The sequence below is a fragment of the Neomonachus schauinslandi genome, chromosome 2 (genome assembly GCF_002201575.2).
Source record: "Neomonachus schauinslandi chromosome 2, ASM220157v2, whole genome shotgun sequence".
In the NCBI taxonomy this organism is placed as follows: domain Eukaryota; kingdom Metazoa; phylum Chordata; class Mammalia; order Carnivora; family Phocidae; genus Neomonachus; species Neomonachus schauinslandi.
In genome coordinates, this window is record NC_058404.1 from 44620216 (window position 1) to 44644681 (window position 24466).

At 55.4% G+C, this 24466-nt stretch overlaps 1 protein-coding gene across 3 annotated transcripts in view; it reads right to left on the reverse strand.

The window, feature by feature from the left end:
* LOXL2 (lysyl oxidase like 2) overlaps positions 1–24466 on the reverse strand; it is a 70205-nt gene that overhangs the window by 15048 nt on the left and 30691 nt on the right. Inside the window, exons 4-8 of one of the 3 annotated variants that reach the window (XM_044912559.1) lie at positions 24133–24344; positions 17901–18123; positions 14248–14449; positions 7485–7636; positions 891–1058 (exon numbers count right to left, since the gene is read on the reverse strand). In XM_044912559.1, coding sequence (XP_044768494.1) covers positions 891–1058; positions 7485–7636; positions 14248–14449; positions 17901–18123; positions 24133–24344 — 957 coding nt within the window. The remainder of the gene's footprint in view (positions 1–890; positions 1059–7484; positions 7637–14247; positions 14450–17900; positions 18124–24132; positions 24345–24466) is intronic. The other 2 variants (XM_021698771.1, XM_044912558.1) reach the window with 2 other exon arrangements.

Here is a 24466-nt window from a genome sequence, read left to right on the forward strand (position 1 = left end):
TGGGGGCTCCAGCCATTTCCTCTTCTCCAAACACTGAGAAAGTGTTTGGAGCCAGGACACTGAGGACCTGGGACTATTCATTCCATGCCACAGGGAGGAGAAGGGACGCATGGGAGGGTGGCTGTTTTGCCCCAGATCGTTATACAGCGGGCTGGTGGAGGTATAGATGGGAATAGACCTCAAGCCCCTCATCTCTGCCTCCTTCTCCCCCCTGCCTCCTTCTGACAATGTGTCCTCACAATACAGGCTCCAGATGTCAATGATTTTTGAAGCCAAAGCGCTTCTTGCCTCTCGTCTGCTGCCTTCTGCAAGGGGCAGGGGCTTAGCTGCCTTCAGTGGACTCCCTCTCTTTCAGGAAGGGGCCAGCGGGAGGAGGGCACAGATGATGGGACAAGGCTTAGAGGTTTACCAGCCAATCGATGGGAGAAGGCATGAGTACAGACACCAGTTGGGAAACGGTCTGTCCGGAGGGGCCTCGAAGGGAGTAAGCCAAGGCATCTGGGGTGCTGGGCCTTGGGCTGGGTGGTCTCCATTGTCCTGTAGGACCGAGTTGCTTCCCTCTGCGTAGGCACAGCAGCACACCCCAGAATCAGCCCTCAGCCCAGGGTGAATCCGAGTGCTCCAAGCGGAGTGGACCCTGGAAACCAGAGTCCAGCCCCTTATTCTGTAGCGGGGAAACAGAGACCAGAGGGGAACGTATCTCACCCTAGGACTCAGGGCTGTGAGGGGCAGAGCGGAGGCCAGGATGACGTTCCTGCCCCGCTCTCCCTAGTCCAGGGCACTTTGCTGTCCACCTCCTGGGTAGCTGGGGAAGGTGCATGGAAAGCAGGGGCTGACTGAGAGGGGCAGGGTCACACTGGGTGGAAGGGGCTGAGGCGGGTGCTTCTCACCTGGAAGGCGTTGCTGGCAAACCCCAGGCCCAGCTGCCGGCAGACCACCATGGCCTCCACAATGCCCCAGTTCTCGCCACACACTGTCCCCCATACGAGGGACCCGTTCCTCTCCACCAGCACCTCCACCCGGCCCTCGTAGGGGTTCCGGCCCCCATTCAGGCGCAGCTGTGGAAAGAAAGGCATAGTCATCACGTGCGAACAGAGGGGGGATGCCCCACCACATTGCCATCAATCTCAGCTTCCCCCAAGCCAGGGGGTCCTGCCTGGGACACAGATTCAACAGCATCACTGAGAGCCTGCTGTGCGCCTGCATCCTGCCCAGGATGGGCTTACGTATTAGGTCCCCACCTGCAGGCAGCCCGAGGCCTTAGAAGCCTGTGCACTGACCCCCGCTGAGCGGCACCTGCCACTACTCCCTGCCGCCCTCCATGAGACTGCTGGGGAGGGCTGCCCTCCGTGAGACTGCTGGGGACGGCTGCCCTTAGAATCAGGCACCTGGCAGGATGCGTCAAGGGGCCTTAAGTGTTAGAATACACCCTCTGCTCAGCTGGTTCCAGCTCCCGATCTCATCTGCCCCCGCCCCCACTGTCCTCTCCACCAGAACTCCCTTCTGAGACCCTGGAACCAACTGCCCATTTGACAGTTCCACTTGGCACCAGGGAGACCCCAAATCTGAACGTGGCATCTTCTCAGTCTCCACCTAAACTTGTGCTCTATCTCCCCCTTGTTCCCTATTGCAGCGAAAGGCACCACCGTCTACTCCAGGGGCAGCACACTTTCTGTAAAGGGCCAGGGGGTATTTTAGGCTTTGTGGGCCGAGCGCTCTGTGTCGTACACACTCAGCTCTGCCGCATAGATAAGAGCAGCCACGGCTGATGTGTACGCGGCTGAGCATGGCTGTGTTCCAGTAAAACTATAATGACAAAAACAGGCAGAGGGATAGGTTTGGCCTGCAAGCTGTCCTTTGCCGATCCCCAGCCTACTCTGTTATACAAGCCAGAAATCCCGGAGCCATCCTCGACACCGTCCTCTCTCTCTCCCCCCGCATCCAGTCAAAACCCTCCTCCGTGCATTTTATCTCCAGAGTCTCTTTCCAGTCCATTGCTTCCCTCCAGCTCCATGCGGACCCTCTTGTCCCAGCGCCATCGCCTCCGGCCTGAGCCACACCTCCTCTCCCCTCCCTGCCTCCGCTCTGGACTTCATCAACCTATTGTCTGGTCAGAAGCCAGAGTCAGCTTTGAAAAACCCCAGCTCGCGTTGCTTCCCTGCTTGGCACATGGCAGCGGCTTCCCCTTGCTCCAATACTCACGCTTGCACCCTGTTATCCCACCTCCAGGCACGCGGGCCTCAGTTTCCTCAGCTACCTAACTCTCTGGACCGAGTCACGCAGTAAGTCACACCTGTAAGCGCACTACATACAGGTGCCCTTCTGCCTGGCTGATCCTTGTTCACCCTTCTGATTCCGTACCCTGCAACACTTCCCTCTCACTGGTGTCAGTGGGGTCAGTCATGTACACACTCTGTCGCTTCCTACACGTCTCCTTCTTAGCATTTACAACAGTTATAATTAAGCTAACTCACAATTCGTTTAACATCTGTCTCCTCCGCTTGAATATAAGCTCCCAAGGGCAGAGCTTTATTTGTGTGGTTTCCTGTGTGATCGATAATTAAGACAGTACCTCACAAACATTAGGTTCGCCAACATTACTTTTGGAATGAATGAATCATCAGTCTTATGGACTGAAAGCATGGACCAACTTAGGTGAGCTCAAGCAGAGAGATCTGGAGATTGGGGAAGGGCTCTAAAAAATGGCTACCCCTAATCCAAGCACCTTTCCCAGCTTCCTTTATATGCCTAGGAATTCATCCTTTGGGACAAGGCATGGTGACTCTAGGAACCCTGAGCACGTTGGGCTGTTGGCTTGCCAATTCTTAGCAACAGCATACTCCTGGGGCACAGATCTCGATTCTTATTATGGACTTAGGGGCTGCAAAGGTCAATGAGGTCAGCTGGCAAACAGACAAGCCAAGGGCAGACACGATGCCGGGTCTACCTCCCAGGCTTGTGGAGAGGAAGAATTAAATGAGGTAATTCATGGAAAGTGCTCACACAGGGCCCGGCACATAGTAAGTGCTCGAGAAATATTAGTCAGCATCCTAGTGATGATTTTTATTAGGGTGAGAGTCCCATCAGAAATCAAAACTCTCTTCAGAAGAAATAGGAGGGGTCAGAGCAGGTGAGAAGAGGGCTGTCCTTCGGGAGGCCGTTTGTCTTCCTGAGTGTTTCTGGGCTGAGAGCCCAGGGTGAAGGTGGGCACTGGACAAGGTCTTAGATATGGATCGTACTTTACCCACAACTAACATATGTTTGGGTCTATGTGAAAACATAGACCAATAAGATGAGCGGAGCCAGTGAGAAAATCCCAGAACGGCAGAAGGCAGGCTACCCAGCTTCAACATGCCAAGCAAGGGCCAGCACCTTGGGTGGGGCGTGTGCTTAAACCCATCAGGGGCATCTCTAGGGAACCACAGGCCATCCCCTCCACCCCCCGCCCCCCTGCCCCGGTGTGGTTTCCAGCTGCCCCCACCAAGCCTGTGCACCTGGGGAGGTGGAGGCCATAGGTGTGGACCCTTCCAGTGGGCCAGGGGAGCACTGAAGCTCTGAATGCCAGTGGGCAGTGAAGCTAAGAGCAGAATGACTTTAAACGGGTTTGTTACCATTTTTGAATTCCTTGTGGACTGTGCCTTGCCTTATTTTTATTTTATTTTATTTGTGCCCTGCCTTATTGACTGCAGCAGGGGCGGATGGTTCCTCCTGAGGCCCCCTTCGTGGGCACCACCTCCTGAAAACTGACTTCATTTTGTCATCGCGAGGCCAGTGAACTATGAAGATGTGGGAGCCGGAAGAACCCCGTTCTCACTCTGTCCTGCTACCAGAGAGCAGGGGGGCTCCCAAGTTTACGTCTTGGTGTGAAGGGCTCCCTTTAGGAGGTTCCAGAGGACTCTCTCCGTTGTCCATCTCTGCCTGTGCAGCCCGCCCAGAGCTGGCTGGCCATGTGGCAGCATCCCTGTCCCGCAACCTCAAGCCACGGGAAGCCTCGGAGGCTCTGGCTGAGGATCGTGGCTGCACGTTGGCTCTGGGTAAGGAAACCACGTGGTCACCAGTGGTGAGCTGGTGCCTCTCTCTGAAGCCCTTCCCGAGGCTCCGAGCTGCCGCTGTGGTCCTCCAAGGCTGACTAGGCCTGGAGCAGCCCCTGTGACAGGGACCAGGGTGCCACTGCTCTGGAAGGAGTCTAGGCGCTTCAAGATGCATTGGGGGCCCTTTCTCGTTTTCTAGAGAGGACCAGAGGGAGCAAGAGGCCAGCCATAAAGCTCTCACATGGCGCGGGACATAGCCCTCCATGCCCCGGCCCCACTCCGAGGCGCCAGCATTCTGGAAACAGCCTGGCGCGCTAGCTTACAGGTGCTCTGCAATCACCAGCACTGGAAGAACCCCAAAAGGCCTCGGGTCAGCCAGCAGCCTCTGGCCCTCACCCCTCGGCCTCATCACCCAGTGAGGATGCCAGGGAAGGTCAATCGTCCTCAAGATAACCCTGGCATTTCCCTTTTCTTGCTCCTTTGGTTCTCAAGGGCGGCAGCCTGGGGTTTGAAAGAAGGCAGCGGCGTTCTCCTGAGTGTCAACAGGGAAAGCCAAGCACTTCCGGCCGGTGGAGTCCAGCAAGGCTGCATCGTGGGTTTTTTTTTTTTTTTTTTTAAAGATTTATTTATTTATTTATTTTGACAGAGAGAGAGACAGCGAGAGAGGGAACACAAGCAGGGGTGAATGGAAGAGGGTGAAGCAGGCTTCCCGCCGAGCAGAGAGCCCGATGCGGGGCTCGATCCCAGAACCCTGGGATCATGACCCGAGCCGAAGGCAGACGCTTAACGACTAAGCCACCCAGGCGCCCCTGCATCGTGGTTTGATAAGGTTGTGGTTAACCAGGCCCACACCTATTTTGGGAGGTAAGCGGGGAGGAGGCGAGGGAACATGACCCAGATGTCAGCCTGAAAGGAAGCACGGGCACCTTCCAACTCACATTCCACACACGGGCTTGGTCCCGCTAACCAGGCCGGGCCAGGGGAGGCCCGCGGCTCAGAGGTGGACCGGAGGCCAGCACGGGTGGTCGCCCAGTAACCCCACCGGCCATTCCCAGAGCCTCCCGGGCTCGGTTCCTCCCCGCCAGCAGCGGGCAGAATGAGGCTTTGCCACCCGGTTCCAAGTCCGTGGTCTTTAGTAGCCATTCAAGAGAAAAGTCAATTTCCTAACGAAGGGGGGTGGCAGAGAAGCCAGGGAAATCATCGCTCTCACTTCCTTATTTTCAGAGGAGTAAACTCAAGCCTCAAAGAAATTAAATAAGGGGCGCCTGGGTGGCTCAGTCGTTAAGCGTCTGCCTTCGGCTCAGGTCATGATCCCAGGGTCCTGGGATCGAGTCCCACATCGGGCTCCCTGCTCAGCAGGAAGCCTGCTTCGCCCTCTCCCACTCCCCCTGCTTGTGTTCCTGCTCTCGCTATGTCTCTCTCTGTCAAATAAATAAATAAAAAATCTTTAAAAAAAAAAAAAGAAATTAAATAAGGAATCACCCAGTGAGTGATGGTGAACTGACTTGTGTCCCCATGAAATTCCTGTACTGAAGCCCTAAGCCCTAATATGGCTGTATCTGGAGAAAGGGTGTTTCAAGACGTAATTCAGGTTAAATGACGTCCTAAGGGTGGGCCCTGTGCAATATGACGGGTGTCCTCACAAGACGAGGAGGAGACACCGGGGATGCATATGCAAAGGCTGCATGAGGACATGCCAGAAGGCGACCATCCGCAAGCCGAGAGAGGCCTCGGGAGAAACCAGCCCTGCTGGCACTCTGATCTTGGATTTCTAGCCCCTCGAACTGTGAAGACAAACATTTTTACTGTGGAAGTCTCCCAGTCTGTGGTGTTTTGCTATGGCGGCCCCAGCAAACTAACACAGTGATAACAGCTGGGAGTCTGGACGGTTCTGCCTGGCGTGGTTGCCCATGCCTGTGGGAGCCCCGAGCCACGCCACGGGACAGGCTGGCCCGTTGCGGTGGCGAGACAACCCGTACGGCCCGTGGGACTTTCCTTCACAGGTGACCTTGCCCATTTCTTCCCGGGGGATGGCAAGCAGGTGTAAAACTCCCCCATGCCTCCTGCGTGAGCTCAGGGAGCACCTGCCGGAGCCTGGAGGGCCCGAGCAAGGGTGAGGCCCTTGGTGCTGGGGGTGTGGGGCTGCCACCAGCCTCACCGAGCACACAGCCTGGCTCAGCCATCCCAACCACAAAACGCATCTGGAAAACATCACTTTCTTTGGCCTCCGTCTTTCACTTGGGTTGGAAACCTCACTCCACCCTCCTCCAATCAGCCTGAAGTGAAGGCTGCCACAGCATGCCAGGACCCGTGGCTCGTCACCTTCCATAGCTCTGTACAGCGATCTTGCAGTGCTGCTGGGCAATTAGAGATGGCAAGCCTCCCCCGCAGTTGGGGGCTCGCGGCCCGTGCTCCTACTCACCTACGGGCAAATGCACGGCTTGGCTGAGGGCTGTTGGGGTCCCATTTTGGGCCCCATCGGGCAGTGAATTGCACAACAGACGTTGTGGCTGACCGGTTGGGCATGCCGGCGCCAAGGTCAAGAATCACTGTCGAAGCAAGAACCCAACTGGGGAGCCATCCTGCACCCTGATGTGTCTGCAGCTGCTCATTTTTAAAATAAGCACTTAAAAAGCTCTTCCAACGTGCCAGCTGGGTAGCAGATGATGCATGGGACCCAACCAAATACATGGGATAGTGAAGAGCAATCTGAATAGGGGCAACCTCTTCGGGTCCCCTCCCTCCCTGGGAGCTTTGTACTATCACTTTGCTATCACTCAATAAACCTTGCAAAAAAAAAAAAAAAAAAAAAGAGCAATGACTAGGATGTACTGGGCCTTTCTGTAGGATTGGATAGACCGAGAGGAATTCATCTTGGCTCCTCTTGTGGGAAAGATCACCCAAGCCAGGAGACACGATGTAGGTTTCTAGAGACTCCATCTCAGGAGAGGAAGGGTGTGTCTCTGGTATACTGCTGTTAAGGTTCCCCTTTCTTTCCCTCTGGTTACCAAAACACAGTCTTCTGTCCCAAAATACTGTCTATATTGTGCTTACCCTTGTGTAGCTTGTAGACCTGCTGTCGATGTAGTTCCCCTGGGTCCCTGGACAGGGACCATGCTGAGGGTGTCACAGGCACTATGGACCTTGAGTCCCTTACAGAAAGGACTGCGTTGCGATCATGCCACATGTCCAGTCCCCACGCAGGATGTGGCACGCAGTGGATGCCCGCCATCTGCCACTAAGGACAGCGTGGCTATCCATGCATTTTCTCACTTGGCACACTTAATGAATGTGAGGCGACAATGTCGTTAACAATGCCAGCAGCGGAGCCTGAGCCCTTTCTGAGTTCACCATCAGAGACCTCAAACACCAGCTGTTAGAACCCTTGAGCGTGAGGCCACCTGGCCCATACTTTCTGGGACTCAGTGACCAAAAGAGAACACAGCCCCTCACCTTCTTCTGGAAGCCCATGGCAGGGATGTTACATCTCACGCCAGCATCTTCCTCGTGGTTGCAGCCCAGAGACTCGGCATTGAATTTGCAGTCTATAATGGACTTCTCATTCCCGGTGCACTCGATTTCATTGAGGTGGATGGGTCCTATCCCTGGGGGAGGAAAACAAACAGGTACTACTGACAGCTTCTGAAGGTAAGTTTCTGGAGTGGGCAATAAACTCCTAGACGGTAAGAACGTGTTTCTCCCACCCTCAGAACTCTTCCAACTGCATCCCATAACCAGCTCAAGGTTCCAGGCCTCCTCTTCTGGAGAGGAGAGAATTGTTTTTTGTCTTGGGATTCACTTCTCCCCTAAAAGCAAATCAAATGTGCTGCAAACTTCCTGTGTGGCCTTGGCCGACCCACTCAGCCTCTCTGAATATTGGTTTTCTTCCCTGAATAAAGGAGATGGACGAGAAGACATTAAGTTCCCTCTTCAACTTTAATACTCCGTGCATTTTGAACCCGAAAAGGGTGACTATCCCTATAGAATCAGAGACCCCGCAGGAAAGTGATGGCACACTCAAACTGGATGATTTGAACACAGTTAAGAAAAAGGGATTTTGAAAATAAAGATAGGGGGTGCCTAGGTGGCTCATTCAGTTAAGCAGCTGACTCTTGATTTCAGCCCAGGTCAAGATCTCAGGGTCCTGGGATCGAGCCCCGCATCGGGCTCCACGCTCAGCAGAGAGTCTGCTTGAGGAGTCTCTCCCTCTCTCTGTGCCCCTACCCCACTCGCTCTCCCTCTCTAAAGTAAATAAATAAATCTTTTTTAAAAAGATAATAAAGGTACGGACAGAGTGTAGGGAAATCACCAAATCACAAAGGACAGTCCAACACTCAGAGGCTAATAAGAGTGGGACACAGAAATGGCCCATAGGCCAGCAGGAGTGAGGGGAAGATGCCAATGTCCAACTCAGGAAAGCAAAGAACGTATGTGGAAAGGGCACCTGTTAAGAGCCATTACCCCTTTGGGGCGCCTGGGTGGCTCAGTTGGTTAAGCGACTGCCTTCGGCTCAGGTCATGATCCTGGAGTCCCTGGATCAAGTCCCGCATCGGGCTCCCTGCTCGGCAGGGAGTCTGCTTCTCCCTCTGACCCTCCCCCCTCTCATGTGCTTTCTCTCTCATTCTCTCTCTCTCAAATAAATAAAATCTTAAAAAAAAAAAAAAAAGAACCATTACCCCTGGTCGAGGAGGGACACAGCAGCCTGCAGGGACCCTGTAGGAGGAAGAGATACCTGGCCTCCCTCCTCTCCCCAGCCCATCTCCTGCCAGTGCTCCCTGCTGGGGCAGAGAGGTCAAATCATCAGGCAAATGACCGATGGTGAACATGCAGGGAAGCTGTCACATGCACCCAGATAACCAAGGGGAGCCCCCCACTGCTTGGGGAAAGAGAATCCCCAACGTGACCCTGTTGGCTCAGCTCAGCTCAGCTCACAGGGCTACCTCCCCTCTGTCTAGCCCATCAAAGTCAAGTTCTCTCTGGGAGATTTGGGCTGCACTGACTCCCACTTTGGTTCCCGCCCTGCCTGGGATCACCTCTCTTTTCCTGATCCTCACTCACCATCCTCCTCTCGCTCGGGTCCTGCCCCTCAACACTCAGACACTCACCTCCCATCTTAGGGCCGCCCTCCCCTGAGCCCACCCTCTGCCTGTCACTTTAGTCTCCATCAGAGTGAACTTCTTGGAAAAGTTGTCTCTTTTGTCCCCTTTACTTCCCCAGCCAGCAGAAGGACCATCTCCCATCCGCTTCTCCGCCAGCCCTCTCCATCCTGGGAAGTGGAGTCCATCCGGCCTGATGTTCTCACCAGAACCCAGAGGTCATCTCTGGTAACCCCTCTTCCTCTGTGGTTGACAAGGAATCCATCATCACATCTGTTCACTCCCCTAAATCTGAGTGCTTTGCGTTTCTGCCGTTGCGACACTCATCGCATTCTGTCTTCTCCCGTTTGGACAAATGCAACAGCCTCTAGGCTCCGTCCTGCTTGCTCATTCTAAAATATTTGCCGCAGGGCAGCCCATGAGTGCTGTTAATGCATACTGAATCAAGTCACTCCCCATCTTAAGTCCCTGGAACGGCTTCTCACTGCATCGAAGGGTAAAATCCACAATCCCCAAGTGGCCTGTTAGGCACAGCCTGGCCTCTCACTTAGCGTTCCAGCTCTGTCCGCCGCCACATCATCTATTTGGCCGCTTGATTGAGCTGAGCTTTTCCCCTGCCTGGACCCTCTGCCTGGCCCATCTTCCTCCCCTCCTTACCAGCTAACTCTCGCTCATCCTTCAGGGCTCGGCTTTGACCACTTCCTTAGAGAAGCCTTTCTGATTCCCGTCTAAGCTGGGCCCCCTCGTGTGGCCTCCCACTGAGCACTCAGGTGGCTGTCTGTTCCGTGTCTGCTTCCCCACTGGGTTGGAGGCCCCACAAGGGCAGGCGTCATGTCTGTGTTCCTTCTGTGATTTCTATTGCGGAGGTTTCCAGAGACACCCGGTATCTAGGCTCACCGAGGCCAAAATTAACTTCCAGGAGCAACCTATGTCAGTAAGTGAGAGCCAAGTTTCCCTTTCCTTGGGAATTCACAAATTCAATTCACAAACAATAAAGCTTCCAATTCCTTGGAATTTTATAAAATTGATTAAAACACAGTGACTGTGGCTGGAAGCATCCAAGGACTCAGAGTGGAGAGGCTAGGACAGCCCAGGCCCTCGAGGCAAGCAGGGGCCACAGCTCAGGGATTCGGGGGGACACAGAAACGGGCAGCAACCTTGGACCTGAGTATCTGATGCAGGGCTTGTTTGACGACTGTCAGAAGGATGGCGATGGTGACATATATTTCTTGAGTGCTTACTATGCGCTGGATTCTGTCCTACACACATGGCGTATATGAACTCATCATCACCAGTCAATACAATGTGGAAATGGGGGGCCAACGATGAAGTAACAGGCCTGATGGAGGAGCCAGGAGGCAAACCAGGCAGTCTGGCCCCACAGAGGGATCCTGCTGGGTTTCTGGAGCCATCAGAAGAGAAAAGCCCCGTGTGCTGGACGGGAGCAGAAGGTTGCTCTGCGAAAGATCGGAGGGTTTGGAAGCACCTGTGTTCTTCATCTGGGGATGCTCTCTCTGCCTCCTGAACACCTTCTCCTTTTGCTGACCTAGCTAGAGGCCCGCCTCCAAGGAACATCTCAAAGCCTTCCTCTGGCTTGGCTCCGCTTGACACCACCTCACCCCCACCTGCAGCATTTTCTGTTGACACCTCTCCCTGGGAGGCGAGGAGAGACTGGAGACGGCCTGCATCTCCTGGGAAGTGACGGGAGCTTTCTGAGCCCCACCTCCCTCATCTGCCAAAGGCAATAATAACATCTCTCCGGCAGGGTGGGGATTATGAGAAACGAGTGACACCACGGATGGCCAGTTACCAGGGGCTCAGGAAATGGCAAACAGTATCAGTATCACTTCTCATATCACCCCTCTGAGTGCAGGTTATCTTTGAGGGAGGTTGTTTCTAGTTTCCCCCGCTTGACGCGAGCTGCCAGGGAGCAGAAACCATTACCGTAAATGTTTGTGGAATAAATGAATTCTCCATTCCAGGGCCTAGCCCAAACAGTCTTCAATGAACGCTTATGAATCACTGGCCTACAGGACTGGCCAGGGGAGGAAAGGTTTATGCAAGAGCCTACCGTGCTTTAGACTCCAGCTAACAACTGGTGGTCTCCTTCCAGCCTCCCTTGTGTAAATGCCCACAGTGCTCTCAGACATCTGGCGGTGGGGCCCCACAGGGCGGGCCCCATGTTCCTGAAGCATACACATTCATGGCACAGAGATTGGAGAACCAGTGTTTCTCACCCTCTTCCCTGTACTCCCGAGCTCTGCAGGGTGGGCGCTGTCCCTGAAGGCCCCTGGCCTGGGTATACAGCAGAGTACGCCCAGCCATGTCTGTGGGCTCCTGGCTCCTTCTGTTGACCTGGGCCTGACCACGCATCCTGACTCCCAGCATTCGCCTGCTCCGGGTTCTGGACTGACCCCTGAATTGCTCCTCCTCACTATGCCTTTCCTACCTGCACTTTGACTCTGCTCTTCCCCCAAGTAACAAGCCCTGGCCCAGGGCAGGGGCAGAAGCAGGGCACAGGGGAGAAGCCTAACCCCCTGGAGCGATGTCATGGACTCTAGACCCACAGTTAACTCTGCCGGTTACAATCACATTTTTTAAGAGCGCAGTAGAATACAGTAGGACATAGTGTTTTGTATGTCGTAGAGGTAAGCACTGTTTCCGGAAACTTCTGTTTCAGCTTTATGTGCGTGGCCTGTCCCATCACATGTATTTCTGCTTGGGGATTTCAGGAAAAAGGCTTTTAAAGACACTGCTCTAGAGCTGCCCTGACCAATACAGCCACTGGCCACACTGAGCACTTGGACCGTGGCCAGGCCACACTGAGCACTTGGACTGTGGCCAGGCCACACTGAGATGTGCTCTGAGTATAAGGCACACCTTAGATTCCAGACTCGGTACGCAAAATGTACACTCTCTCATTAAGAGCATTTATATTGATTACATGTTGAAATCATCATATTTGGGATATATTGGATTAAGGGAAATATATTATTAAAATTAATTTGTTTCTTTCTATGAGACAATTAAAAATTCCTTACGTGGCTCCCATTATATTTCTGTTGGACAGCTAGGGTGTAGAGTGCTGAAACTTCTTTACCAAGTGTTTATTCAGCTGATCCTACTTACACAAGTGGAACTCATTCATTCATATATTCATTCTTCATAACATGAACAGCCTAGAGCACTATGAGCTGGGTACAGACTCAGCACTAGGGACACAGAGGTGAAGGACACAGGCCCTCCCCTCATGCAGCACTGGGTCTTGGGGGGAGGTGGACATGGACACAGACAGCTGGAGTCCAGATGTATGCAAGGGGTCCCAGGAACACAAAGCACAAAGTGCCTGACTCCGACCTAACACCCATCCTCGTGATAAGAGCAGGTCTCAGAGAATCTCAGGAGGCTGGGGCCACACAAACCCTCAAATGTGACTCCATTGTAGAATCTGAAACCCTGGCTTTTGCTCAAGGTCACTGAGCAAGGAGGTGGTAAAGCTGGGACTAGGACTCAGACTGCTCGCCGCTTAGTCCTTGCCTTTCACACCCAAACCACGGGTGTGGTCACTCGGTCCACCAGCCAGAGCCAGGACTGAACTGACCCCATCTGCTCTGTGACTTGACACTGACTGTGGACTTTTCCCTTCCTGCCTACCAGAATTGACCTGCCCAGAGTGCTGGGAGATCATAAATCATCCAGTGGTTCTTTCAAGGACAGCATCGAAAATGCCAGCTCTCTCTTTCTTGCAGGGTTCTGCAGGTCCCTGGAAACCTGTGGCTGCTCTGGGCAGTGAAATAACTAGGTCAAATAGTACACGCCCATGAGGGATGGAATGCTGATGTCATCCAGGCTTATTTGTTCCTCAGACTGAGTGGGCTTTGTGCTGCAGGCCTTGGGAAAGCACAGACCAACACAGCCAATCAGTGACACGGACTGTGGGGGTACTCGCCATCCAAGGGAACTCCAAAGAGCTCACCACGACCAGGGAGGAAGAGGACTGGCCTGCGGTATCACCGAGGCTTCTGGGTGGCACGAAGCAACGTTAGAGGCCAGCCTAGACCCCTAACCTCCAGTGCACGCCCAGGAAGCTTGCAGGATTGCAGAATTGGGGTAGAGACGTTCTGAATGTGCGGGGGGCCTGGGCGATGGTGGACATACTGGGAGAAGCCCAAATCTGGGAGCTAATGACTTGGGTTTCAGATTTTCTCCACCACTAACCATGGGGGTGATCACAGGCTTGTCCTCCCATGCCTCCATGCCTCGGTGTTGGACTAGATGAACTGAAGTCCTCTCCAGCAGGGCATCTATGATTCCAGGGCTCTCTCTCCAGTCCACTGGGCTGTTACTTCCTCCAGGGTGTGACCAATGACCTCACCACATTCCCCTCTGTGGGGCGATGGCCCTCCGGCTGGCAGTATCCTCCCCACCCCAGGACAGGGCGCCCCACCCTCCTTGTCAGGAAGGGAAGCTGTCGTGTCCTCATGTCACGTGTGCATCATTGTTCTCAACGGAATGACCCGCTTGAAAGCCTCTTACACTTTTGTTCTCTGCTTAGATGAAGGATTTGTGCAGGACACTTAATAAAATCCAGGTCCCTTCTCGTTAGCATCACGTGACATCCGGAAAGGGGCATTCCTGTTCCCAGTCTCTGGTGGCAGGGAGAGAATGTTTGTGGTGCTACGCCAGAGTGGGAAAGTAAGATGACCTTTGAGATTCTTGTGTGCCTGGGGTGGGCCACGGCCGGAGGAATTCTGAGATCCTGTCCTGGAGGAAGGGTCTGAGAATTCCAGCTTTCTCAGTGGGACTGGGGAGCACTGGGTTGCGAGCTGGGAGACCTCCACTAGGGTCTTCATTGGCAGCTAATGTTGTCTCACCTTGGTTATTCACTTCTTTCTCCGGGCCTCAGCTTCCAAATTCATAAAATGGGGGCTCAGTGTTCCCTAAGCCCTTGCAGCTCTGACTGCTGGGAGAGGCCCGGCATTCTCGAACAGAGCGGCAGCCACGGGTGGGAGCAGGCAAAGCAGGAAGACCCCACAAAGCCCGAAGCTAGCCCGCCTGGCCTGGGCCCCCCATGCCGTGCTCCCTGTGAAGAGGCCACAGAACGCCTCCCCAGTCCTTACCTTGCCCCAGCTGGGAGCCAGTGATGGCTTCTCTGGCACTCCCAAAGCCCAGCTCTCTGCAGACGACGCTGGCAGACACCAGGTCCCACTTGTCGTCACAGACGGTACCCCATTCTCCGTTCTTGAGCACCTCCACTCGGCCCTCCCCGATGTTGGCACCACCTCTCAACCGCACCAGGGGTTGCTGAAGAGACACATGGTCCTGCTGAGTGCAAAAGCTGATGCACATTTGGCAGGTGGGCGCTGCCCACTGCCCTCCCCTCCCAGCCGCTCCCCTCCACACTGAGGTGCCCGGGCTAGGAGCCGAACCTGTGCTGGAGTTGTGTGCATGTGCGGGGCGGCGGGGGGGGGGGGGTGCCCATGCTCGCTCTGCACCGTCAGCTCTCTGGGAGCTGCCGTCCTGGACTACAGAGGAGCCCACCGGGACCCTCATTCGTTCGCCACCCCAACCCAGGCTTGGTCAGGGGCCTTACCACCAGCACTTCCCTCCACGGCCCCAATGCAGAGCCTCAAGCTTTAGAGCTACAGAAAGCAGCTCCTACCCCCAAACTTGGCAGATTCCAGGCGGCCTTGCTTAGAACCGAGCGCTCTAGTCTAGCCCTGCGGGAGACTTCAGGGCACTGACGGTTACACTCCGGTGATCCCGCTCTGCAGGCGGGGAGAAGCAGGAGCGGGGAGACAGGGAGCTAACCAAGAAGGCCGGGGCTGAAACAATGGACCCTGTGCGGGGGTGGGGAGCCTGCCGTGTGTCCTGGGGCTGCGCGCACGCGCGGCCACTATTCCTGCTACCGCTAGCCCTGATTCTGCTCCAGGTCCAAATCAGCCTGACTCTGCAGAAGAGGCAGCGCCCCTAGCTGTGCAGAGAGGGGGTGCTTACAGTTTAACTGCCCCTCAGCGCTCACCGACAGCCTGGAAGCCCAAGCGCCTCGCAGGGTTTATTTAATCACACAGGGATAAAAGCCACTCTCCACCAGGGCTTTGACCCACTGGATCACATGTTACCAGATGGGAGCTGGCTCACATGACTCCCATCTGCCCACACACCCTGGTCTGCATCAACTTCCGTGCATGCGATGTGTGTGCATGTGCATGCGTGTGTGTGTTGGGGGGAGGGGTGGGGCTCAGAAGGCTTCGAGGCTCTGAGTTACTGCTGATGCTCATTTGCTTCAACACAGAGGGAGTGGGCTGACTACGCAGCCGTTCTGTGTGTGCTGGATCAGACCAGAGTCATTGTTCCGCTCGCGCCTCCGTGGTCCTCAGACCACACCCGCCGATGGCCCGGCCATGGTGGCCTGGCTGGAGGTGGTGTTTGTCGACATTCAGGTACACCTGCCACCTTGAGGGCCGAGGTGTCAGACCAGAACCCGTGTCTCCATCCTCCAGCTGAGGTTCCCACTCGGCCACAGGGCTCTCGCCCACTGGCGGTGCCCCGTGGCTGCCGTGGCAGGGCAGGGCGCAGTGATAGCACCCAGGCTTACAGGCCGTGGGGACTGCTCTGAGCCTGGCACTAGGGAGAGAAGATGGACAGGGGTGTGTGCCAAACATCCGGAACCTTCTAGCTTTAGAAAACAAACGAGACACCTGTTGGCTGCAGCCCATTTACAGTGGAGCTGTGCCCTCTCCCTTCCCCCACTGCCCGGCCCAAGCTGTCTAGCACGCACAGCTGTGGCTTCCATGTTCTGGAAACTGCTCCTATGGGCTGGTGGGTGGGAACAGCACATGGGAAGAGGAAGGGGAGGGGTAGGAAAGGTGGCTGCTCATTTATGAGGGGGCAGACCATCCATGACCCGAGCTTGATGGAGGCAGAATGCCAAAGATCCTCACCCCAGCCTGTGGGTGGCTGAGCAGAGTCAGCTGGCCCCAGAGGAAAGAAAGAAACCAAGGGAAAATGTGATGTAAGGCTCGCTAACCCCCCCCTTTTTTTTTTTTTAAATTCCTTTGGCATGAACTCGATTCCTTTGCTTTAAACCACACAGCAAGAGGAATTCCAAAACAGTAGGGTCTGGAATTCTGGATGACATACGAGAAAAGCTCAGAGGCTCGGGCTGAGGCTGTAGGAAGGATGTGGTCATCACATCATGTGGCAGGGGGGCAAGTGAGGGTGTGCGGGGGCTGTGGGGCTGTGGGGGGGGGGCAGCACTGTCCGGGGGTGTCTGTGTCACCTGGCTGCACGCATGTGCTGTGTGGTGGGCCTGTGCACTTTGGAGGCCCCTTGGCGACAAAGGGGGCAGGGATGGCTGCCTGCTGGAAGAGTCACAAAGGCACTCCAAATAGTTCCCATACCCCTTGGTTGATGGCTGGACTCACAGCATTCATTTCACTCCTTTCACTGAAGACTTTCTCTTTTGTGTAAATACACCACCCCCAGCCTGGGAGGGGGCACCCAACATGGTTTATCTGCCTCCTGTCAGGGTTTCCCTTTTCTTTCGGATGAGTGCTATCACCCCCCTCCCAAGAGCAGGTCCTTAGATGTTGATGCGGAGGGGAGACAGCAGAGGGCAGAGGGGAAAGATGGGAGAGACAGGGAGAGAGGAGAGAGACACAGAATGAGGCTGCCATCACGGCCTTTCCCCCTCCTCTTACCCCTGACGTGGTCAGAGCTGACTCGGAACTCACCCCTGCCCAGGTGAGCACGGAGGTTTTATCTGGCGCGGGGGATCACTCCCCATAATGAGCAGCCACCTTTCCTACCCCTCCTTCTCCTCCTCCCATGTGCTGTTCCCACCCACCAGTCCCATGTGAGCAGTTTCTAGAACATGCACATCACTGAGAACCTTTGACGGATATAGAAAAAAAGAAGGGTAGGAAAAAGAAAAATGAATTTCCTCTTAATGATTTTCAAGGGAAGATAGAGGAGCGCACTTTCTCTGTTTCAGAAGCCGCGTCAAGCCTGCCATGGTCAGGACAGTTCACTTGTCCTAAGAAATTGGACACTTGAAACGGGGCTGTTATTTATGTGAGCAGATGTACATCGGCGTGTCTTGAGTACACTCACACGCACACCCGCGCACACACGCACACGCACACGCAGGTGCTGCTCGCATACATGGAACGAGACTGAGGGCTACAGGTGACAGAGACATGGGAATGACAGGTTTTCCTTGTCTGTCTCGGTGAAAGCTTTTTAAAAATTTTTATCCTTGCTGTCGCAGAACAAACCAAAACATGTTTGGAAACATTTGTAGCAGGGTTCATGTGCTTTTGAGAATCATACTGAATTTCCCACAAACTCCAGAATGCTCCTCTCCTCTGGGAATGCAGCAGCACTCCCCACCCCTGCCTCTCGTGCTGGGCCAGCAGACAGCGCACAGAGCCTGTGACAGTGGATAAGGAGGTGCTCTCCTCTCCTTGGTATCTGTCCTCCATGGAGGGGACTCTGGTCTCGGAGAGAAGTAGCAATGGTGGGAGGCCAGGTCGGGGTGCTGAAGATTTGGGGCTGGGGCCCAGCGGCTCGGCGCCCTCTATAAGTGGCATCTCTGGCTGGGGCCGGCCCTGACAGGCGTCCCACTACATTCCTGCCCTGTAGGAAAGTCGTCTGAGTTGGGGCCAGCTCTCCTCATTCTCTCCTGGAGGGGTCCCTGCCTGCTCCCTGAACTGCCACTCTCCCCCCCGCGCCCCGTGCCAAGGGGCCAGAGCTCTGGCCACGTCCTCACCTCTGGCTTGTAGGCTTTCCGGAATCTCGAGGGCCCGTCGGGGCTGAAGACCTGGCCAGGCACACAACTCACCACGGCTGGCAGCCCATTCTCACAGGTGACATTCTTCACGGGGTCCAGCAACACCTGAGTGCCGAGCTTGCAGCTGGTGATGTGGGCCTCCGTGCCTCTGCAGTCCATGGAGAAGGGCCAGTAGCGCTGTGTCTTCCGGGCCGCAAACATCCTGCAGGGGGGCGAGGGGGCGGGTGACCAGGGTGTCATGGCGCCCACCCCTCATTCCTTCCACAACTGGGTCCTGGGTACGGGGCCGGCCGCTGTGCTGGCTTCTGGGGATCTGGTGGGGGAATAGAACGGGTACGGCCTGTGCATCTGGAGCTCAGCCCCGCTGAGTGGGCAGGCACTCGCTGAGCACCTCAGCCATATGGGGCACCATGCTGGGCGCTGGGAAGCAGGACTGGGAGGGCAGACGTGGCCTCCTTCCCCGCCCCCCCCCCCCCCCCCGGGCCCCAGGCAGCTGATATGCTAGAAGAGGAAGTGAGATAACACAAAAGCCTATAAACGCAAAACGCAGAAAGGGGTCTAAAAGAGATAAGACCCCTGGTCCCAGGAAACTCTCAGTCCCAGGCAAACCAGAATGGTTGCTCACCCAAACACTTCAGATAATTTCAACATGATTGGCTGTGGTTTCTTGCCTGTGTCAATGAGCAGAACAAGGTGAATGTTAAACTCTCTCCCAATGACATACAAGATCAAAGGTGTGGATCCGATGAGAAGCAACAAAGAACAGTCTTAAATCACCCCATGGGCTGAATCAAAGTATAACTTGCTTGGAAATTAAAGTGGTCAGGAAACTCAGCCATAGACCTTATCAAATCTTCACCTGGGAGCCAGTGAGGCTCACGGTGTCCCCGGAGCATAGCCTAAGGGAAGCTCTTGGCCTGTATTACGTGTGAAGTATTCCTTTTTACGTGTTTTTGGAAGGCAGAATAAAGACCAAGGTGAGCCAAAGTGTTTTCTAAAACAATAACCAACCGATAAGTAAGGAACTGGTTAACAGAAAGATTACTGTGCCTCGGTTTCCCCATCTCCAAATTAGAAGGGTAATGGGATCTACTTGGTAAGATTGTTTATAATGCTTGTGAAGCCGTTAAAACCGCACACAGGAAGGGCTTCGTATGTGTTTGTAAAAGCGCTGACAACTATCTTGGTTAAAGGAGACAAAGGGAAGAAGAGAAGGTAGGGCTCCCCAGGGTTGCCGTCATGAGACACGACTTCGGGGAGGAGCAGGGTTTGAGCTAGGCTCTGAATGATGGTGGGATTTGCAAAGGAGGAGGGCAGGGACGACACCCTGTCCTCTCATGCTGTCCCAGCTCTCTGGGGTCTGTGTGCTTGTCCCCGCTTGGCAGAACCAGTGAGATGCCCCAGACAGACAGCATCGCCACCAGCTGCCCAGTGGAGGGGCCTCCCGGGGCAGGCTGGCCCAGGGCGGGGCAGAAGGGGGGGCCTGTTTCTGCTGGTACGGCAGGCCTGGAAGTTTCTGCTTTGTCTCGGAGTGAAGGGATGTGAACACAGAGGAAGGTGAAACCCTACAGACACCTCCAATATCTTTCCTTAACCCCAAATTTCGACTGGTAATAATTCTAGTGTACTTGTGCACCTGATAACACAGACTCTTTGAAAAAAGGACTATCCTGGGAAATTCAGGATGTGTGTTCAACATCCCTGTAGCCTACGGTGAAGAACTTTGCAGGAGGGCCGTTAAGAATTCCAAGCACCACTGCCCCTCCCCACTTCCTACATACAAGGCCCCTGCCCTTGGAAACACAACCTCCAGCTTGTTCCCCACCACACCCCCACCTCGGACTGGAGAACACACTTGGAGGGGGGGTTGTCTCCAGCTTGTCCCTCGGGACGCCCCCACAATAAGCGAGAGAGCACACTCGGGGGAGATCAGCTGCACAAGGCCTGACACATCCTCTTGCTTCCAGGGTTCAGTGAACACTGCCCTCACCCAGCAGATGTACTGAGCTCTTAATATAGACCGAAGCGCACACAGCAAACACAGATCTGCTCCTGCCTTTCCCAGACAGCCCTGCTTCCCTCTCACATCAGCTCACAGGAATGCACGGGGGCCCTCCACAGGCCTCCGCTACGCAGGCAGTGGCCCACCCCCTCCCCCAGTGATTCACCAGGGCCAGGGCCAGGGGGTGCAGACACGAGGGGGCGAGGCCGTGGGGAGGCTGCATGATAGCCCGCCCCAGGCCTATTATTTGGAGAGCCACTGGAGTGACGGGCAGCTTTGAGCCCAGGGGGAAGCCTGCTGGAGAAAGAGGTGTCTAGGCCTATGGCAGGGTAGAAGGAAGAACCCTCGGCTGGGCCACTGCAACTGAAAATGTAAAGTCCTCCTGGCTCTTCCCAGCCAAGGGAAAAGCCAGATTTGGTTAGGGATTCTGCCAGCTACTGTGTATGTCTATGCCAATGATGAATTCCAGAATTAGGGAAATAACCACAAGATGGGCTCAGGGACCCACTGGGCCCACTGTGAGCTGGGCCTGAGCTAAAACTCCATTGATGACCTGACCTCCATAAGCCCCTCCTCTGACTGGAGGGCCACAGCGACCTGTGAGTCTCCCGGAAGCAGTGTAGTTCAGAACCTGTGTCCAGTCGTGCCAAAAGTTCTGGTTATTTCCTCTTCCCCAGTGCACACTTTGGTAAAAGGCCATAGGTCCCTTTTGGGGAAGGCTGGGCAATTGATTAACAGGGTGCATTTTTGGCAGTGTATTGGGGTCCGTCCTCAAGGGGAGCCAGCCTCCCCTTCATTCAAAGGGTCCTGGGTCTGTAACCTGGCTCGGGTCTGGGACTTGGGGGAGGGGTGTGACCCTCTGTGTTTATGATTCAGGTTCGATTTTTGTTCTCTCAGCCTAGATTTTCTGTTTATCCAGAACAAGTAAGAACTCAGTAGGCTTCCTACCCATTTCACATCCAGGAACACCATGATCAACCAGCCCACGCCATGGGTCTGAAGGAGTCAAGCTGTTCTGATCACTGCTCAGACTCTGCTGTCATTCAGGAACCATGCCCACCTGGCCTGGGGAGGCTGAGTGCTGTCCCCTGGCCCCTCCGCCCTGGGATCTAGTCACCCCCCACTGGAGTTAGGGGGAGGTATGGCCTACAGAGAAGAGTTCCCTGAAGGGAGCTCTTCAGAACGCCGGGGTTTCCCACACAAATTTATTCCTCAGTCATAGGGAAAGTGTGTCTTCTGGACCTTCCCAGGGTGGGTGAGGCCTCAGAAGATAAATGCACTCCAATGTTCCAGTCTCCGTAAGCCTTTGAAATCCCTTCCTCCACATGAAACCAAGGAGAGTAGGCATTTCCATTTCGCTCACGGTGGGCCACATTTTGGTCCATGTTTCAGCCAACCAACCAAATCATTAAAGCTTTCCTAACTCCTGAGATGCAACATTAGATGCAGAATCTCAGCTTAGTGAGCTCATATCAATAAATCAGTGTCAACACTGGGATCCTGCTCTAAGAAAAAAAACGACCACAAAATGCTCCTGGCTCCAAGAATGGGGCCCTGAAGCTTTAGTTTTGTTAGCTTCAAGGAGAATTCATGGTTCCCCGGGCCAGAGCAGAAGTCAGCTCATGGCAAAGCCGCCCTTGGTGGGGAAATGGACTCCACTCTCGGCGACCCTGTGGGCGCAAGGACTCTGAGGGACATGTGGGAACCACCTGGAGGGCGGGAGGGTGGCGAGCTGAGAGGCTCTGATGAAGAGCTGCGGTCCCGGTGCTGGGGGTAACTGAGGCCCCCGACTGGCCACCAGACACACCAGTTAGCAGAGTAAGGGGGAGAGGCCTCAGACGCTGCCCAGGTGAATGTCTAAGGCTGCAAAGTTCCTTTGGACCCGGTGGATACTTGGAGATGGCCAACCCCACTCTAGACAGAATCACTTTGGAAACAATCTCCTTCCTAGGGTGAAGGGCCTCCCTGGGACTGAGGGATGTCAGCAACAGCAGGGACAGGCTGTGGGAAGGGTCAAAGGGAGCTGGGAAAGCTGCTACTGGAAGGCCCAGATGCAGGGTGGCCCTCACTCGGCTCCCAGGCGTCTGCTGTTCCACAGCCTCTCAGCACGGCTCCCAGACCCCCTGTCCCCAGGCCAGCCCGGCCCAGCTCCCAGACTTAATAGCCCCCTGTGGTGGGGGCCTGTGCTGCGTAGATAGGCCCTGCCTCTGGGGCGTAGCAGAGCAAGAGCAGGGGCTGAAGGGGGCACGGTGTGGAGAACACACCTGGGCTCCCCCGCGGGCTCCGGCAGGGGGGCTCTGGGACCCCTGAGTGCCCTGCCCCGCAGGCCTGCGTCTCCTTCTGTGCAGACGTAGGGCTTGCGCCAGGTGATGTCTGAGGCCACCCTACGCCCTGGGAGACCCAGCTCATCACTAAGAGCTTTCTCCAGCCAGCTCTGCCATCACAGCCCCGAACAGCACCACCGAGGCAGACGCTTCCCACTGTGTCTTTCTCTTTTGGGGCCCAACTGTCAGCTGAGTCTCAGAGGCTGACATAACACGAGCCTACAAGGTTTAGCGCCCGCCCTCCTGCCTCTCCGGCTAGAGGTCAGGAATCGAGCTGGTTTTCAGTAGTCAGTTTATCATCTCCCAGCTTGGCTGAGAACACCACCCACCACCACTGCCTTGGATGCCTCCCAGCCCTGGGGGCCTTTTCCTGTCCCAATGTGAACAGGAAACTGGACACAGGGGTGGGTGGAGCAAGGAGAGGGTTTCCAATGCAGCCCAGCCCACGAGAGAGGATCGCCTGGAGCGAAGCTGCCAAAACAGAGCTGAGACCCCTCCTCAAAAGCAGGAAGAAGACTCAGGACCGTCCTCAGTTGGGGAGATGGCTTTCAAAGGCCATCTGAACAAGCCATGTGCTGCCTGGCTTTGGTCTGCTGGCAGCCTTCCCCACTCCTAGCACTGGGCTGGGGGCTGTGGTGGGGCCAGCCAGGGGAGGGGTTCGCTTTTCTTGGCTCCAATGGGTCGGAAAAACTGAGAAGGTGTCCCCAGGGAAGGAGCTGACCAGATGGAGGGAGTTGTCCAGACTCAGAGGCCTGAGACCACTCCTCCTCCCAGCTGCCCTGCGCAACCAGGAAGGTCTGGGCCACGTCTGGGGCGGTGGAGGGTGGGAATCGACATTGTGCTTGCCCCCAGGGTGTTGTGAGCCTGCCCTGCTGCCCGCGTTCACCCCTGTGGCGGACTGGGGGCTCTAACCAAAGGCGGCCAGGCCAAGCCCACAGAGGGATGCAGCCTGCCCGACCCCAGGGATCTGGAAGGAGAGCCTGGCTTGGAACCCACGTCTCCTGACTTTGCAATTCCCTGTCCTTGGTTTGAAAGGAGAGAGGCAGTGCCGTGAGTCTACACTCTCTGGGAGTGTAGACCCCGAAGCTGGAGACCTGTGTTCGGATCCAAGTTCTACTGCCTCTCTCTGACTTTCTTTCTTCGACTCTGAAGCAGCCCCCTGCTTCCTGGTGCTGGAGGGTTCGATGGCTAGCAGCAGAGCCTGACACATAGCAAGCACTCAGAAACAGACTGTCGCTACCACTAGTAAGAGGAGGAGGAGGACCCCGCTACCACCAAGGTACTCCAGCGGCCAGCCTGCCAGGGGGCCGAATCCCTTCACTGGACACCCCTCGGGGAGGTTACTCTAAGTCTCATTGGTATCTCGCCTTCTTTCCCCCTGGGAGATGCTAACTTTGGCAACCAGAACAGCACTGGAAGGTTTAACTGGGATGGGTGTAACTGAGTCAAATCGAACCATTTTTCAATCTCCTGAGAGGTCCAGATTTCTCTGAATGATCATTTGCTGAGGAAAAGTGGGCATGTCTCCTTAAGTTGGTGCTGCCCTTGCCCGTCACACCCACCCCAGCCTGGCTAGTACTGTCCTTGTTCGGCCCCTGTGGTCCCTGCGCTGACCGTCTGCACCGAGAGGTGGGATTTCTCCGGGCTAGAGCACCCTGCACTTCATCTCTGCCCTCACCCTTCCCTCACCCTACCTTCGTCGTACTTTTGGGGTCTGTCTCCCACAGGAACAGGAGTTTCTCAAGGGCAGGCTTGCTGGAGGGCCACGGGCGGGCCTGCCATGACGTGGGGCAGGAAGGACTCTCCTTTGTGGGGCAGGGGGGACCCTGCCAGAGTTGACTCTGAACCAGGCAGGCGAGAGCCCAGGAGTAAGCAGCCCCCTTACTTGTACACTTTGGTGTTGTACGTCCTCTCCCCAGGGAAGCCAAACATGCCGCAGACCACTCGGGAATTCTTGGCTGTCCAGTGCTTGTCGCAGATCTGCTTCCAGGTCTTGCCGTCCTTGACCTCCACATAGCCCTCTGTCACGGGGGTGCGCTTGCGGTAGGCCGACAGGATGGCTCGGATCCGGATGTCCTCCACCTGGATGTTCAGGTTCTGGGAAGGCGGAGGCACAAAAGCAGAGGACTCACTCGCCGGGTCTGGCCACGAGAGGTGGCTGCAGGCCCGGCACTCTGCAGCCTGCGTCTGCCCTCGGGCCCGGCAGAGTGGTGTGTGTG